Below are 17249 nucleotides of genomic sequence, written 5' to 3'. Positions count from 1 at the left end.
GAACTTGGTGGCAATTTGAAAGCTTTGCTATGGGGCATCTTACGGAAACTTCACACTTGGGAGTTCAGCTGTACAAAACATGGGTTCCAACAAGCGATGGCCTCTCCAGGATTTGTTTTGTGGTACACAAGATGTTTTGAATTTGAAAAGTATCAACCTGGAAACCCCACTTTAAGTGCAAACCAGGCCATCTTGAAAACTTGGGGAACAGATCAAACTGTTGTTTCAAGAGCAAAGGACTCTAGAGGTTGAGACACCCCCTCTCAAATTAACAAAAGAACCCGTTTCCCAGAGTAACTCACTCAAAATGGGGCATTTCAAATTCAAAATGGTTTGAATTCTAATTATTTTGAGCTCCCTTAGCTAGCAAATCTCTTGGGAGAGCTCCCAAATGCTAGCAAGGTTCCTGAAAAGTAATGTTTTCCATTGTAGCACCTATTAGAGGTTTGGTCCCACGAGGTCATCCCCTTCCGTCAGCACAGCCAATGGTCCGGCTGGCTTTGGAAGAGAGCTGTAGTCCGACACCCCTTTCACTTGATGAACTTGGCAAGGCAGGTTGCAGGGGCTGAGCCTCTTCACCACCACCTGCCTTGGCCTTCTGGCTGGCTGATCAGGAAGTGTGTCTATCAATCAAATCCTCTGGGCGCTGCCAAGTTCCATTCTGGCAATGCTCCTTGCCCTCATTGTGTCTGGCACAGAATAAGGCCCAGGCTACCTGAGATATTTGCTTGAAAACTTAAGAGGATGAAAAGAAAAGAATCACAAAACCAATATGGTCATTTCTGTAGAACTTCTTTAATTGCCATTAATGGCAAATCTGTAAAATGTGAGGAGAAAGTCGTAATTACAAAACTAACAGTTGTTAGTCACTTGTTCACCCCAGCTAGAAAACAGTCCAGGGAGATGCCATATAATTTAAAAATGAGATAATATTGCACACAACCAAGAAAAAGAAAATAATTAAGATGAAATCGGAGCCCTCGGATGTCTCCCAGCACCAATATTAGACCCCAGAGCAATGTTTCTCAACTTTAGCAACTTGCAACAAATGGGAACCCCTCCCTGTTGATGGCAAAGCATCTCGAGGTGCCTGTGTCATCAAAGGGCAGCCAGCCCACAGATCCCAGAAGGTGGAGAAACGCTGCTCTAAGGCTACCCTATATTCTCCCGATCCAGAAAGCTTAGTTTGTTATATCCAAAAAGTAGTTTTCTCAGGAGAGTGATGGAACTTGTACAATGCAAATATCTTTGTTTTTTTTAAGCACTAAATTATTCCAGAACTGCAAGCTTTCATTTGGTTTGCCATGGAGCAAAATCCCAGCTGTCATTTTAAATCAGAGCGGCTGGAAGCTCTTCAGACTAAGCCATGTTAATGGATCGCCACACATCTACCCATGCTCCTTCAATTTCAAATGGCCATCTGCATGCAAAGTAAGCCGCCTTGTGCTGGCTGAATCACATCCTTGCTCACATTTCCCATGGATGACCAACTTGGAAATCTTTCCTCCTCTTTAATGTCTTCTAGTTTCAGGGCTGACTCCTAAGTCAATTATCCTTCAGACAGATACTGACTTTTGTGATCTGGTGGCACAGGGGAGCCCTGAAAGCCAGTCTTTTATCTTATCAGAAACTCCTCAGTAACTCTGAGACCAAACAGCATCCACAGGCACCATGTTCCCCTTCTCAACCCTGCACATGCTGTCACCTTCTCAAGGGGTTTCCTCTTAGCTGCTGCTTATAACAAGAAAGAGGGAAGAGAAGAGCAGCAACAACTCCTTCCTTCCTCTCTGGCCCTTTGGGAACCCATTTGAACGTTGCACTGCGGGAGGGAAAGGTGTGGTCTGGACACAGTCAGAGTAGCTGTCAGTTACTGGCTGCTGCTGTCATGCAAATGCACTGGGACAAAAGGAGGCTGGATGGCTCCAGTCTGAATCCATCCCAAATGAGTGAAAGCAGGGATCTTGGCCCACTTCAATGAGCAAGCTGGCACTGGTTCCATTCAAATTCAGTTGGGTATGTTGAGGAACATTTGTTGGTATATTGTACCCCAAGAAGATAAATCTGCCTTTTGGACCCCCTTTTTTTTTAAAGCATGATGAGTTTTAAAGTGAGACTTAATTATAGTCAGACTCCATTGCAAGGCAGCAATAGCTAAATCTGAAGCAGATCAAAAGGGGGGAGCACCACTCTGCCCCCCATTTTCCCTAAAAGAAAAAGAGAAGATGGCTGTACAGATTATTATTTAGACAGAACGTAGATAAGGAAGCATCTTTGACAAGGGTGGAGAACAACCAAAACTCTCAACACAAGCACGTTCCTTCCCAAGGATTTCTATCTATGGAAGAGGATATACAGATGCTCCCAACAGCATCAATGCAAGGGGAAGACAGTTATGAAGCTTTGGCAAGTGAAGATGCTTCCAGGAAGATCCAGGGTGCCTCTTCCTAATGAGGCAAGGGATACTTGAGTCCAAGCAACACTGTAGAGCACCAGCTGAAGGGATGTACTATCCCCCACTGGATCTCCCCCTGTCAAAGAGATCTTAGCCATGATTGTGACAACCCAGGAGGAATGTCCCCTGTGCCTCTTTCCCCCTCCATAATTGGAATTTATGCAAGATATTCCATGGGATTATATAATGGCCTCGGAACAATAATTCCATTTGTAAAAAGTGCTTAACTTCCCAGGAAAAATGGACAGGCTTACATTTGGGGATAGGAGAAGAGAAATGGGTTCATTTATGCAAAAGTTAATTCCAAACCAGGCACTAAGAGTCTTGTGGGGGGGGGGTGTCTATAGGAGCCACAAATGCCTCACAGAGTTTCTTCTTAAGACTGGAGTTCACACAGGTAAGCGAAGAGATTTGCTCCTTCAAATCCTTAGAAGTTGTGTGGGTTTCAAAACACACAACATGGCATAGTTAGCAAGCTATCAGACTGAAAAGAGATAGGTAGAATAATCCTAATTATTTCTGAAGATCACTCAAACAGGGATAATTCACCCCACCCCATACAAATCCACTCTAAAATGCCAAGAGAGAATGAAATCAAATCCATTCTGCTTGGGGAGAGGGACTGTCTGAAAGAGGCCTCCGGTGCACAAACCCATTGCACCGTTGCTCTTCAGTCCCTCTGTACAACTTAGCTATCGTCAAGATCTGAGCAAGGGTTCTAGCCCAAGTTCCCAAAGAGGACTTGCGCAGAGTCCCAAAACACTTTTACAGGAGAGAAAGGAACCAGTTGGTCTGTGATTTAATTCACACTGGATGGTGCGGGTGCAAGGGGGAAGGGGCAAGGCTGAGTCCCAGGAGCCCATGGAGAACAAAGCCCCTTGTTATTCCCAGTCCTCCCATTCTTCGTCTTCCATCTGCAAACGGGAGAGAGAAAGAGACAGACAGTGTTCGACAAAGGTATCATTTTAGAAAAGAGGTTACAAAGAGATTGAGTGGAAAGGAATTCCACAATGTACCAGAATGGATCATGATTTAAAGAATTTTAGCTGTTAAACTGGTTGGCCAATTTAACATTCAAGCAAGATATTTTTAACCAAAGATTATAATTTTATCTTGCCCACACTTTACCTTCACTGATGTACCTGCTCAAGATATTATTTCCCCAATCAGAATGTTTACTAGGAGCATATATTTAAATATAAAAGGCAGCTCAATATGAATGGAAAAAACTTTTACATGAATAGATACATACATTCATCCGAAACTCTTTCCCATCTGTATTGAGCTTCCTTTTGTGTGTTTATGCATGCCATATGTACATAGAAAAACAAGCCAAATAGGAGCTCAAGGCCAATGCTGAAGTGAAGTTTCTGTTTTCTTTTTTTAATTTAATCATGCTTATTTATATCTTGCAAATCCAACTAGCGATAAGTCGAGCAATGAACTGCTAGCCCAGAGCTCCATCCCTGCCGATGCTTTTCTTGAGGGAGGAGCTTCTTTTCCCACCTGGCATTAGTGTTTCTAGACCACCAGAGTTTCTGTAATACCGGCCTGACAGAGGGGAAAAGTCATCTACTCCTCAGCCTGGATCAGCCAATATAGTTGAATCATCATGTACCAATTAAAAGAGGGGGCAGGAAGAAAGAGGCAGGTGGATTGGACTGTTTAGGATTCTGAAATACGAAGCTCTAATTTTGGCTAGCACTGGTTCTTGGTGGCCAGAAGCAAATTCCGAGAGCTGCTTTAGCGCATGGCTGCTTTCCTTTTTAAAAATAATTATTGGTTGGGAAATTTTGGAATACATCTTAAAGTGTTCTTGCAAAGTTTCAGAAATAGTGATTTATCAAAATAACATATTCAACATAACAAATTTCCAGTCCCTTGTTAACAGAAACGTGGGAACCCCCCAAAATCTCTTTTGAACATCCTTTTAAGGCTGCAATTCTTATGGACGGTCAGATAATCAATGGGGACAAGACTCCAGAGAAAGTATGGACAGTCGGTATTCAACATCCATTTCTCTTGCATGTCTGAGAGTAGAGTCATCTGACACACTCCCGACTTCAGTTCCTTATCAGGAAAATGGGAAGCTGACCAAATGCTGCTGCTTTTTGCCATCCTACATATAACTAAACCCTCAAATTAACAGGCCAAAGTGGGGAAGAGTTGCCCATGCTAACCAAATGTCCTTTAATGAGATTTTACGAAAGGCACATGTCAAATGCCAAATGGATTTTGTTCCGCTCAACTAAGGTCCAGCAAACAGAAGGTAGCATGCAAGCTCCCCATTACTTCCTCAGCTGCATCAGACTATCCCCAAGCACTTACCTCTGCCGCAGAGATGTCTACTTTGGCAAGGGCCAGCTGAACCTCTTCTTCTGTCATGTCCAGGTCAAAGTCCTTTTCCCAGTCCTCACTTATATCTGTGCTAGAGCCTGAAACAGGAAAGAAAACACCACACATGCTCCGCTGCAAAATAGCAATAGCAATAGCACTTAGAATTATATACTGCTTTACAGTGCTTTGCAGCCCTCTCTAAGCTGTTTAGAGAGTTAGCTTATTTCCCCCCAACAATCTGGGTCCTCATTTTACCCACCTCTGAAGGATGGAAGGCTGAGTCAACCTTGAGCCTGGTGAGATATGAACTGCCAAATTGCAGGCAGTCGGCAGGCAGCAGAAGTAGCCTGTAGTACTGCACTCTAACCCAAGGCGCAGGTTTTTGAAATCTAACAATGAACATTTAGCAAGCAGCCACTGAACCATTGCATGCAACAATTAGTGGATGCCAGCTTCATGAAAACTACCTTGCAAGCAACCTTCTTAAATGTAGCAGCCTGGCTATTTTGCCAGAATCCTCAAAGCTTGAAAAGGATCTTGCAAATGATTAATGAGGATAATAATACAAAGATATATATTAGATTGATAATACAAGAATTTAGGTAAACTGTAAGCTATGAATATGGTGAGGACGCACAAAAGACTTGTAACCAACTGACACACTGTGTGCAATTGAAGATGGTTTTATGTTTTTATGTATGTTTGTTTAAAAATAAAAAATAAAAATTCAAAAAAAAAAAAAAAGAAAGAAAAGAATCTTGCACTGAAACAATTCCAGCTGTCATTTCTCTATATAAACATCCCTTCTTGCCCTATTGGCAGTCTCTGTTTTCTCCGGTCTCAGGCCCTGAGTGCTCCCACCACCACTGGGAACGCCCAAGGTTACATGGGTGTATGACCAGACCTTACCACAGCTTTTACTTCTGGTTTTCGGGAAAACTGGCCATAGCAAACTGTTGATTCGCTTAAGGACCATGGCATTCACTTAATGACCACAAGAAAGGTTATAAAACTGGGTCCGTCGTGTAGGTGACCCACTTTATGATCATGATGACTTACAATTGAGATGGGCAAGTTCCATGGTTTCCAGCCCCTCACCTTTCTTCCCGTTATTGGACGGTGTGGACTTCCCACTGTCCGAATTGAGCTCGAAGAGTCGCAAGTCCAGAGGTGCGTCCTCTCGCAGAGTCTCTGTCCTGTTGCCCGACTTGCTCTCTGCACGCTCCTTAGGCTGCTCTGAAGAGGCCTTGTCCTCCTGGGGAGGAGGAGAAGGTGGTGCAGGCTTCCCTGCTTTAGCCAAGGAGCTTCCCTGTTCGTCTCTGCAAGCTTCCTGCAGCTTCAGGGAATCATCCCCAGCTCCTGCAAGTGGGGCTCCAGTCTGTAAGGGGGAGGCAGGCCCAGCGGTGGGATTTGTGATCTGAGTCACCAGAGAGACGCTCTCGCTGCTTTCTGAGGGGGTCGCCTCTGCTGGGGTGGGGCTCAGCGTGGCCCACATCTCCACTGAGGCCTCCAGGGTCGGAATGGCTTCTGCTGCCAAGACGGGGGAAGCCGGCAGTGCAGGCTGGGAAGACTCTGCCTGGATTAGAGTTTGTGAGGAGGAGGAAAAGGATCCAAGAAATTCCTCTGTGTCGAGAAGAAACATAGGAAACAATGTCAGGAAAACAAAATGAGGTAAATAAACATAGGTAGTCCTCAATTTACAAACCAAACTGGAACCAGAATTTCCTTTGTTAAGTAAGGTGGTGGTGAAGTTAGTTGTGCCCGATTTTACAACGTTTTTGCCACAGGAAAGGGAATGACTGCTGATATTAAGTGAATCATGCTGTCGTTAAATGAATCGAGCTTCCCCCAGACTTCAATTGTCCAAAGATTGCAATGACCATCATGTGACCCCGGGACACAGTAACTATTATAAATACATGCCAGTTGCTAAATTCTCATCACATAACTATGGGGATGTTGTGACAATCATAAGTGCGAATACCAGTCATAAGTCATTTTTTCAGTGCCATTGTAATTTAAAACAGTCACTAAGCGAAGGTGAGGGCTACCAAGATGATGCTCCAACGATAGTATCATTCTCCCTGGACATAGTAGAATAAAATAGGAAATTTTCTTTCTCTACCCGCGCTTCCTGATCTTAAATCCCTTCCAAAAGTCAAGGCACCTTTAATTTTATACATTAATTCCAAGCAAGAAGGCTGACACTAGTATTTCCCAGACAGTATTTCTGCCCTCGGGACCTTTTCTCTTGCTGCTTCCAACGGTAGGTCACTGCTACATTTAGAGGCTGAGCAGGCAATTCTTGGGAGGCATGACAAGCAATGAAAGGAATTCCTTCTCCCTGCTTCCAAATCTGCCTGCATTTATAACTGAGACCACAAGGTAAATACACTATTTTCCTTGATTCTACCCAGAGTTTTGGCTTCATTCAGACATAATGCTGGACCAAGATTTATAAAACGGGTGTACTGAACAAGCTACACCGGTGTAAAACATAGTTAACAGCAGCTAATGGAGATTCAGATTGTGAGCCAGTCAGGGGTAGTGAGCATCCATGAGGCAGCCTCAGGGCATGAAGCGAATCGGGACAATCCTTGGCGCATTCATTCTATCTCAGTCCTAAGAAGGCAATTCAAAATAAAATCTTGATAAGAAAATTGCAGGAACTAGTTCAGGCAATTATCAGCAATCAACACTATATTTAAGCCTCTCCACAAGAGATTCACACATTTCATAAAGTCAAGAGCCAATTGATGCCTGCATATGATTTGCAAACCAGGCTTTCACCATTACTCTGTCAATTGCTGGATACCTTTGCTGGACACTATTAACATCGATGCTGCTTGAGAACCCAAAAAGGAGGGTTGCGCAGCTAGCAGAGTAAACATCCTCTCCATGCCCCCCCTGCCCCCCCGCCCCAGAATTTTGGTATGGAAAGGGAATTTTATGGGACAAAAATTCTTTACTTTTCAATCCCACTGACTGTCCTCAAACGGGTTCAAAAGGTTAGCTCTGCTCACTTTGGTGGCATGATGAGAGGCTCACAGTGCCCCTAAAGAGAAAGATGGTCAGTTGCCTAGAAGATCCAGCTATACCTTGCAGCCCCCAGAACAAGAACTTTTCTGAGGCAGGCATTTCCTCCCTCTTCCTGGTTGCTTAGGCATTCGAATGACTCTGTTACTCACTGGGGGCCTGCCCCCTTTTCTTGGCTTTGGAGGGCCACTCTTTGCAGGCTGTATCCTAAATACCTTACCTGGCCGTTCTCTGCTGATGCCAACTTCAATCCCCCCCCTCCTTTGTATTCTATCCTTCCATGTCTTTGATCTGCAGAGAAGTCATCAGGGCAGCTCTGAATGGGGCAGACCTTCTTGCAGGCAAGGAACTGAACAGCCGCCTAGCAGGAATCCCGAAAAGACCAGGCCCTTTCAATGAATGGTCAGAGCTTAGGGTTCCCTTACCTTCCTCCTCCTCCTCCCATCCTGGGTCTTCTGAGTGAACACTCTGGTCTGCCCGCTGCTTCAGAGCCTCCCTTCGGAGCTCCTCCTAGGATGACAGAGTATGCACACAACCGTCAACAACCCTCCAACTGGCTCTGCTGCCAAATGGGGACAGAGAGCAAGGGAGGGAGCGAGCGAGCACGCACAAAGCCACAGCTTCCGGGCAAAACCCATTCTCCCGGGCAAAATCCTGCTTTTTCTGAAAACTCACCTGCTCCAACTGGTGCACTTTATAGAAGTACCGCTGCCAGAATTCTGAGTGGGAGACAGCCCCCGGCACCTAAGCCCATCAGAGGGAAGAAAAGCATAAACTTTCCTAAACCGTTATTGCCTCTGTTTAACCCAAGATGCAAAAGAGCCACATTTACAACCCCACCTTTATGGATGTGTGCATTAACCATTCCTCCAGGGACGACCCATGAGTGGACAAAGGGCACAAAAAGGATTGCATATAAATAAGCCGTTCCAGCAATTCTAAGAGCAAAACCCAGAAGATGAAAAGGAAGTTTGCTCCCTCAATTCTGCTGCTTCTTGGCATGAAAAATCCCAATGCTTTCCAGCATATTCTGCAGAGACCAAAGCCTCCATATCACACGCTAACCTGCTAAACAAGTTAAAGGAACATATAATGCCAGAGATATTTTCAAGCAACAAACCTCTCTGTGTTGGCTTGAAGAAAAGACGGAAGAACCCAAGGAGCCAAGCTTACCATTTTGGAGTAGAGGGAACGGATGGATGGGCTCTTTCCCAGCAACTCCGATATCTCTCCTTTCTTCTCCTCCAAGCTGAAGTGCAAAAGCCAGGCCTCAAATAGCTCAGGTGGTCCTGCAGGAGAAAATACTATGTCTACCAAACCACTACAGCTATGCCAAGATGAGCAAGGATAATAGTCACAATCACACAAGCCTCCTCAGCCCATAAAACTAAATCTCATTTTCTCCACTGGCAAAGCTGGATCTGTGGCCACAACCCTACCTTCTCATCAAAGGACAAGGACTTCTCAAAGCGATCTTTCTTCTTTGTTCGGGAAGCTACAGACTTAAATAACAGGAAGAGTCTGATGGATCAAATCAAGGTTCTAAAGAAGCATACTAGAAAGAGGAGGCATGGGAGACCGAGATGTACTGTGAATTCCATAATTACCATATGCAAACAAACATATTATTATACTCGATCTTTTATTTCCTAGAATAAAAAAATCCTAATTCATTAGTCTTCCTTACCGAGAAATTTGCCAACATGCTTGGTCTACCACAGAAGACAATATACTATCACCTTCAATGCTAAACAGCAATGTTCACACGCCACCACTACCCACTACAGAAGAGGGGAACGTGGGACATTTTCCCTCTCTGCCCTCCAGCTTGGAAGCGATGGAAGAGGCAAACATCCACAGTCAAGCAAACCCCGCAGCCATTCCCAGCCTGGCCAATTTCCTGTGGTTTTCCAATCTCCTAGCCAGGAAACCATTCAGAGAATTGGAGTGGAAGGCACTGGGGTCAGGCAAAGGGAAAGCAATGAGGAAAAAAATAGCAAAAAATCCCAAAACACACTTAAAATGCAACTTGGATCTCACTTGCAATGATTTTTTTACAAATTTCTCAGAATTTTACCATGAATAACTTTGCTTGTAGCCATCCAAACATGCTTTGATCAGTTGTGGCTGAATGAGTCTCAACCTCCACATTATAATATCACCTGCCTGCCAACCTCCCATCTATTGCTCTGGATCTACTTGATCTTTCTGTTGTAGACTTGAGAGCTAAAGATTTGTTTTTTGTAACAGCAACTTGTACTCTTGAACAAGTTTGCTGTTTGCTGTTATGAACACTAAAAACACGATATGAATTGCAGTCATTATCTTGTAGATGGCTCCCCTATTTTCCAGAAGGACTTAATTCTATGTAATTCCCCACTCCGAGCTTCCCTGCCTCCGATTACCTCTCCACTTACCATCAGGTTCGTTGCAATAAGTGGCAGGGTCAGACTGAAGGCTATAGAGCCGAGCCTGGAAGAGAACAGACAGGTAAAATTATATGAACAAGAGGAATTCACAGTAGGGGGGAGAGCTCTATTTTAGGGTCAGAGGGACTGCAATGTACCTTGGCACTGTCATACAACTCTGTGGTCCCAGATGGAGTTGCCATCAGGGTTATGACATCACAGTCAATGGTCTTATCTGGCGAGGGTGCAAATGTGTCTGAAATAACACCCAAGAAGTTGGAGAGTCCTTTTCTCACTTTTTCCGTTGCCCCCGAAGAGCTTTCCGTCTTTACATACACAAAAAGAGATAATGAAACAAACAAAATTAAGCCACAGGAAGCAGAGATTGTAACATCCTACAAAGTTTAACCAAGAGTGAAGTTATATGTCAAAGCAATACTGTCTACTTGGTATTAAAACAAAAGGACTTCCGGCTGACGTCACGGTGAGATCAGAGGTGAGGAGTGAGTCTCCCCGCCCCCACGCCGAGTTCTCCCTGTTGGAGGGCTCCGAAAGGAGCTAAAGCCATCCTGTAGGGGTGGTGAAGAAAAGAGCGGCGCCCTGCAGGTCGCAGAAAGCAGCAATTCTCCTGCTTCACCCAAGGCTTCTTCCCTCTCATCCACAATGAGAAGAGGTAGCCATCATGGTTGCCATGAAGCTGGGACAGCTGAGGCAACAAAAGAATGTGCAGGAGTGGTGTAAATGAACAGTGACTGGAGCTGGGTGAGAAGATTCCTTTTTTATTTAGACCCTAACTTTAAAAGAAAAAGAAAGAAAGAGGAAAAGCCAGGAAAAGAGACTTTTAAAACTACTACTTAAAGTGACGAACAACCATAGAGAGAAAATCCTAGACCCAAAAGAAAGGAACCAAAGGGAGAAAAGCTAAGGACCTTTTAAACCATAGAAAATTGGATTTTTAAACTGGGTAGGTATTATTTTGGAAAGTCATTATAAAATGCTGGAATTATCTACTTGAATTTACTTGAACAGCTGACTTTGCTTCCATAAATTGAATTAAATTTGGATTAATCAATTTATCAGACTTGAAACAATGCTGAAACCTAAGCTGATAGGACCATCTACTGGTGATTGGAAAATATACCATACCTCTACAAGTCTAGGAATTCCTGATATGAGAAATAAATAACATTCATCTGGAGGTTTGTGGTGATACTTACTGTTCTATAACTATTTACTTTATGACTACTGGTGACTCTATTGTGAGAATAAGGAAGACTCTTAACTAAAGTAAAGTGACCTTTGACCATGGAAGCTGCCTGGACTACTTAAATGGAACTGCTTGATAATCATGAGATGTAAAGAATTATTGAACTTTCTGTGGAGCAGCATTGGACTTGAATATATTGTTTTTGAATTTGAATAAGAGCCGGACTTATTTTAATAAGACAAGATGCTCTCTCAGGGGGAAATGAGTGAGATTTCAAGAGATATGATGTTGATGTTGCAAAGCATTAGGGGTATTATGACAAAGAATCACAGAGAGATAAAGAGCCTTGGTAGTACAGTGGTCTAAGGCACCCTGTTATTAAGCTGGTTATTAAGACCAGCTGCCTGTAATTACTGCAGGTTCGAATCTTGCCAAGGCTCAAGGTTGACTCAGCCTTCCATCCTTTCTAAGGTAGGTAAATTGAGGACCCAGTTGTGGGGGCAATAAGCTGACTTTGTATAAATATACAAAAGGATGAAGGCTATTGCTGAGCACATTGTAAGCCGCCCTGAGTCTCCGAAGAAGGGCGGCATATAAATCAATTTTTTTTTAAAAAAAAAAAAACCCTAATGCAAGGCATAAATGGGAAAATAGAAAATATGCTACAACTGAAGCATGAATGAAGATCAAAGAGTCCAGGAAAGAGAGGAGACAGTAGAAAGAATAGATGGAGGAAAAGATAAAACAGACAAACAAGGAAACAAAACAAGGAGAAGGAGAAGACGATAAAGATAATAATGACTGATGAAATAAAGAAAGGGAAAAGTACTTTAAGAGATTTAAAAATGGATTCGAATAAGATACTTTTGAAAAGGAGATAGGGGTTTGGGTGGACACTCTGGGCACCTAGCAACTTAGGAGGATAGAGATGGAAGAAATATTTAGACTGAATGGTGAAAACACTGATGCTGATAGAGACAAAGATCCAAGAGAGGAGTATGGAAGGAAAGCCAAAAAATGAATAAGAATTGAAGTATTGAAACGGGCAAGAGATGATGGATAGAAAGGAATTATTATTTTCTAATATAACGATGGCCTGATTAAAAACTGAAATAGAGGTAGAAATAAGAATACACACTTTTATATAAAGCAATAGTTAGATGGAAAGATTAGAAGTTGAAAGATGGTATTATTAGATATGTTTAAACAATAAGATGACTGGTACTTGAATGGCGTATTGTGACTTTGAACCAAATAATGAAGGACTATGTTTTAATATATAAAGGTGTATTAACACTAGGATTAGTAATGGTGGCCCGACTAGAAGCTAGAATAGAGGTAGAAATAAGAAATGGGGCTATTAGCAGATATAATTTTCATATAATAGAATATAATAATTAGAAAGATTAGAGGTTGAAAGATGGTATTACTATGTATGCTTAATATCATTGGCATTAAAATGGAACATTGAAATATTGAATAACTACTCTAAAACAAACATGTATATCAATACTAGGATTAATAAGTTTGACTAATGTAACAAGTATTATTATCATCATATACTTTATTCATTAAACATGAAACTCAGTCAACTGAACATTCAAAAATGCATCACAAATACCATTGACTGGTGCTAATGGTTGATATGGGTTGCTGCCAGCATCCTAGGTATCAACCAAGTACCTTAAGATGTACGATGTTCCGAGTAGCACCGTTTTTTGCAGTTCCGCTGGTGTTGTTGCCGGAAGCTGCAATTTCTTGATGTATTAAGAAAATTCTTAGACATGGTACAAGTGGCCCGATGATGATGATTAAGGCTGTTTGTACCAAAATGAACTATACCCAGAGGCACATTGTTCATGTATTCAGATTGATGTATATTTAAAAATAAAAATCCAATAAAACTTTAAAAAAAAGAAAATAAACTCTACAAGTATTTCCCCCTTGCTATGCATCCCTATATCTCCGTAACGGACCCTTTACTTACAGCCAACTTTTCTTTGACCACACTGGCAGTAGCAGCGATGGTGCAAGCTGTATCATGTTGGACCACCTGGGTAAATTCTGTTAGATCACGTTTCATGAACTCCAAGGCCTCTGTAGACTGCAGAGAGAAAGAATGGGTGCACTGACTCTTGTGTGATAAATCAGAGCTTCTGCAGAATTTCAAACAATTGCTGTTACTTAAACAAGGAGGTGCAGCGATATGACAATGGTGGAGCCAGAAAACTCTGATCACTCCAATGCATGACCAGTAAGAGAATACAACGGAATCTTTTAAAAAATCAAACTAGATATCGGATGGCTTAGTTGTTGTTTTATTACACAGTTTCTACTCCAATATATTAAGTAAAATACACTTTTCCAGTTTGAAAAAAGGCTCAAATTAATAATAGTGCCCAATTAGTACTCATGTATTACAATTCCAAGATTTATGCTCTGAATGGAGAACACCATTTCCAGCCAAGTTAGCATGTTCTACTTTAATGTTTTAAAGTTAAGCATCTGACCATCAACAAGATGGAGTTCTGGATGCTTTTTAAATTGTATTTAATTGATGGGGGAAGCCTTTAAAAGACAAAATAGCTTAGAGTCATTACTGGATTTATAACATCATGAGTAAGGCACTATTATTAACCAGACTTCAGTACTAGATGAAGCAAAGGCAGGTGATTTTTTCAAAGCAACCTGGCAAGTTTGTCAACAAACAGGAATTTCAACTGGCATCTCATCGTTTGAAGTCCAACACTCTGCCACATGCGCCAAACAAATTCTAAAACTTATCTGGAAGTTTGGGGGAGGGGAAGAGAGGAGAAATCAGGGAGAAGCAGTTTCCAGCAGACTTAGTTTCAAGTCTGGACTCCTATCCCAGCCCATTCTAATGCAAAGAACAAGCAAAGTCTTTCCTGCAAAACCAATGACTGACAGAATACAGAAGTTAAAAAATAATGTTTTCAAGGATTCAAGCAATCAATATACCTCAAAATTAAAAAAGCACCCCCAAAGTTGTTCCTTTAGGCCAAGAGGTTGCTCTTTATTTATTGCATAATTCCAAAAATTCTGCCTACCTTGTCCCTGACCGTTTGAAGGCTTTGCTGTAGCCAGCTCCTCCACCAGCCTCCATCTTCCCTGTTACAGGAGAAACATATAAAACTGAATAGTTTCTAACTATGTTTTAACATTTGGTGAATTACTTGAATCCTGTCAACTGGAGTACCTTCGACAATCCTAATCATACCCCAGGACCTTGTACGAATTAATTTTGCAATCATTATTTGGTATATTTGATTTTTTAAAAACCTAAATGAGATATTAGCAGATATTAAAATATTTTTTTCTTTTAATGGGTAACAAACTTGAGTGATCTCAACGAGGTTTGTTTCTAAATAAATCCAATTAGAATTGAGGGGCACAGCAATGAAAAGCAGGACATCAACTAATAATATTTAAAGACAATGACAATACAAATGTCTAGGGTGATACTGACTGCGTCCTGTAAGGTATGACACTAGTTTTGGCATCAAATTCAAGCTTCCTAAATTTGCCATGTGTAAAAAAAGCAACAAACAAAATAAACATCAATTGTTCTAGTAGCACAAAAGAAAATTAGGCAGTGAGCCCACACTTCAGCATGTAACTTAGTCTGGGTAATTTAGCCTGAGAATGTAGGCTTACTGGATTCATCACCCTCTAAGCCAGAGGTGAGGAATCTTGGCCCTTTTGCGACTTGTCCACTTCAACCGCCAGAATTCCTGAGCCAGCCAGCTGGGAGTTGAAGTCCACGAGTCATGAAAGGGCCAACCTCTGCTCTCACCCAAAGTTTCTCAACCTCGGCCACTCTAAGATGGGGGGACTTCAACTCCCAGAATTCCCCCAGCCTGGCTGTGGTTGAGAAACGCGGCTCTAGTAGAAGCAACGTTCAAACCCAATTCACCGTATGTCAGAAAGGAGCAGATGCCCGAACGACTAAAGAACCGTTTCCAGCCCATTCAAGCCGGCCAAGAGGATTGAATTCAGCCCCGGGCAGCGCCGCCAGCCCCTACCGCCATTCTCCCCGACCACCAGGCGGTCAGGCTACCCAGCGTGGATCTCCGGGCCCCTCCGCGCACCGCCTCAGCGCCTGCCCCGCCCCCGCCGAGCCCGCCTTCCCGGCGCCCCCTCCTCACCCCGGCCCCCCGCCTCTCCCCAGAGCGGTCCCGCAGCTCATCTTCCGGCTCTCCCAGCAGCGCCAGCGCCTCATTTCAGAAACCAGAGCGCGAAGATCCCGGAGAGAAGGGCCGAGCGCTCTTCACATGCCCAGAGAGCCCTCGCTCCCTTCCCCCGCCCGGCCCACGGCGCCCTCCTTTGCAGCGGCGCCGCCCCCGGCGATCTCGCTGGAGCTCACCCTTCCGCCATCTTGGCCGCTGACGTCACCAATATTTACTGACCTTTGACACGCCATTGAAGCTCCGCCCCCCCGAGGCTCAACAGCCGCAGCTTCCGGCCGTTCCGTGACCTCCCGTAACCACAAATACGTTTCCGGGCACCTCTTTTACCACCCGAGGTAAAGAAAAGGAACCATAAAGGATTCTGAACGGCGCGGATGCCCTTCGTTGCATTCCAAGCAGAAGAAGCCGACCTTTTCCGGACACTCTCCATCCACGTTGTTTTCGCAAAAGGTTTCCACCCGCTTCTGTAGCAGGAACCGGAAGCCAGCGCAGAGAACGGCTTCTGTGTTTAGAAAAGCTCGATGGTCCTTTCCGAGTCGGCTGGCAGTTGTAGCTACGGCAGCTGCCGAGGGTAAAATTATTTGCTCGAAAAGCTCTTAGAATTCCCCCCTCTACATTGGCAGTTTCCAGGAGAGTAACGGGGAAACGGGAAGGTGACGATTGCGCACCGCGCGGAAAGGAAAAAAACCTAGAAATGTGTGGAGATCTAGAGCTGTCTTTCTGTAAGTCAGTACTCGCGTGTCAGTTGTTCCTGGACCGAAGAGCACCTGGAAATAAGAGAATAATAGAATAACAGAGGAAGGGACCTTGGAGGTCCTCTAGCCCAACCCCCTGCACAAACAAGAGACCCTGTGCCATTTCAGACACGTGGCTGCCCAGTCTCTTTCAAAAAGACTCCAGTGAATTGGTTCATTGTTCTCTCTGTTAGTTCTAGGTTGCATCTCTCTTTAATGAGCTTCCACCCGTTACTTTTTGTCCTGCCTTCAGGTGCTTTCCCAAATAGGTCCTGCCCCTCTTCTTCGTGGTGGCCCTTCAAACACTGCTGTCATGTTGCCCATAATCCTTTTCCGTAGACTAGACATGTCCAGTTTGTGCAACCATTCTTCGCATGTTCTAGCCTCCATACGCCTAATCCTCTTTGTTGCTCTTCTCTGCACTCTCTCTCCAGAGTCGCAACATCTTTTTTATATTGTGGTGACCCAAACTGGATGCAGTATTCCAAGTCTGGTGTTATGAGTGCATTATAGAGTGATATTAACACTTCAGGTGAAAAAGGACCCTAGAAAAATATATTTTGCCAAGTATTTATTTTCTGGTGGCTTACAACATTAAAATGAAACCATAAATCACCTCCCAGTTATGACTGTATGACTGTAACTTTGTTGCTTGTATTCTTACGATTTATATTTATATTGATTGTTTCCTAGTATGATTTGATTGCTTATTTGTACCCTATGACTATCATTAAGTGATGTACCTTATGATTCTTAATGAATATATCTTTTCTTTTTATGTACACTGAGAGCATATACACCAAAGACAAATTGAGATCTGGAGACTGGCTAGGCCACTCCAGGACCTTGAAATGCTTCTTACGAAGC

General features: G+C 43.3%; 1 protein-coding gene across 1 annotated transcript; it reads right to left on the bottom strand.

Annotated features, from left to right (window-relative positions):
* Nucleotides 1–776: 776 nt before the first annotated feature.
* On the bottom strand, nt 777–15753 carry BSDC1 (BSD domain containing 1). Its single transcript, XM_070950185.1, has 11 exons — nt 15607–15753; nt 14509–14569; nt 13428–13544; nt 10392–10559; nt 10243–10297; nt 8999–9114; nt 8501–8569; nt 8251–8335; nt 5888–6412; nt 4781–4887; nt 777–3366 (listed from the first exon to the last, which is right to left on the bottom strand). Exons 1-11 carry the CDS (start codon nt 15678–15680, stop codon nt 3334–3336), a joined length of 1410 nt encoding a protein of 469 aa, XP_070806286.1. The 5' UTR covers nt 15681–15753; the 3' UTR covers nt 777–3333.
* Between the last annotated feature and the right edge of the window lie 1496 nt (nt 15754–17249).

The sequence above is a fragment of the Pituophis catenifer genome, unplaced genomic scaffold (genome assembly GCF_029215685.1).
Source record: "Pituophis catenifer annectens isolate HBS135680 unplaced genomic scaffold, rPitCat1.0.hap2 SCAF_9, whole genome shotgun sequence".
In the NCBI taxonomy this organism is placed as follows: Eukaryota; Metazoa; Chordata; class Lepidosauria; order Squamata; family Colubridae; genus Pituophis; species Pituophis catenifer.
Note: the sequence above shows the minus strand (reverse complement) of the source record. Positions and strands in the feature narration are given on the sequence as shown.

What these genes read in the sequence shown, in the direction of transcription:
- BSDC1 (XM_070950185.1), bottom strand. Translation starts at nt 15,680, where the DNA reads ATGAGGCGCTGGCGCTGCTGGGAGAGCCGGAAGATGAGCTGCGGGACC. An exon ending in TTATTGCAACGAACCTGATG is followed by an intron (nt 9,115 to 10,242) that starts GTAAGTGGAGAG and finishes TTTCTCCTGCAG; the next exon opens with GACCACCTGAGCTATTTGAG. An exon ending in TAGACATCTCTGCGGCAGAG is followed by an intron (nt 3,367 to 4,780) that starts GTAAGTGCTTGG and finishes TCCCGTTTGCAG; the next exon opens with ATGGAAGACGAAGAATGGGA.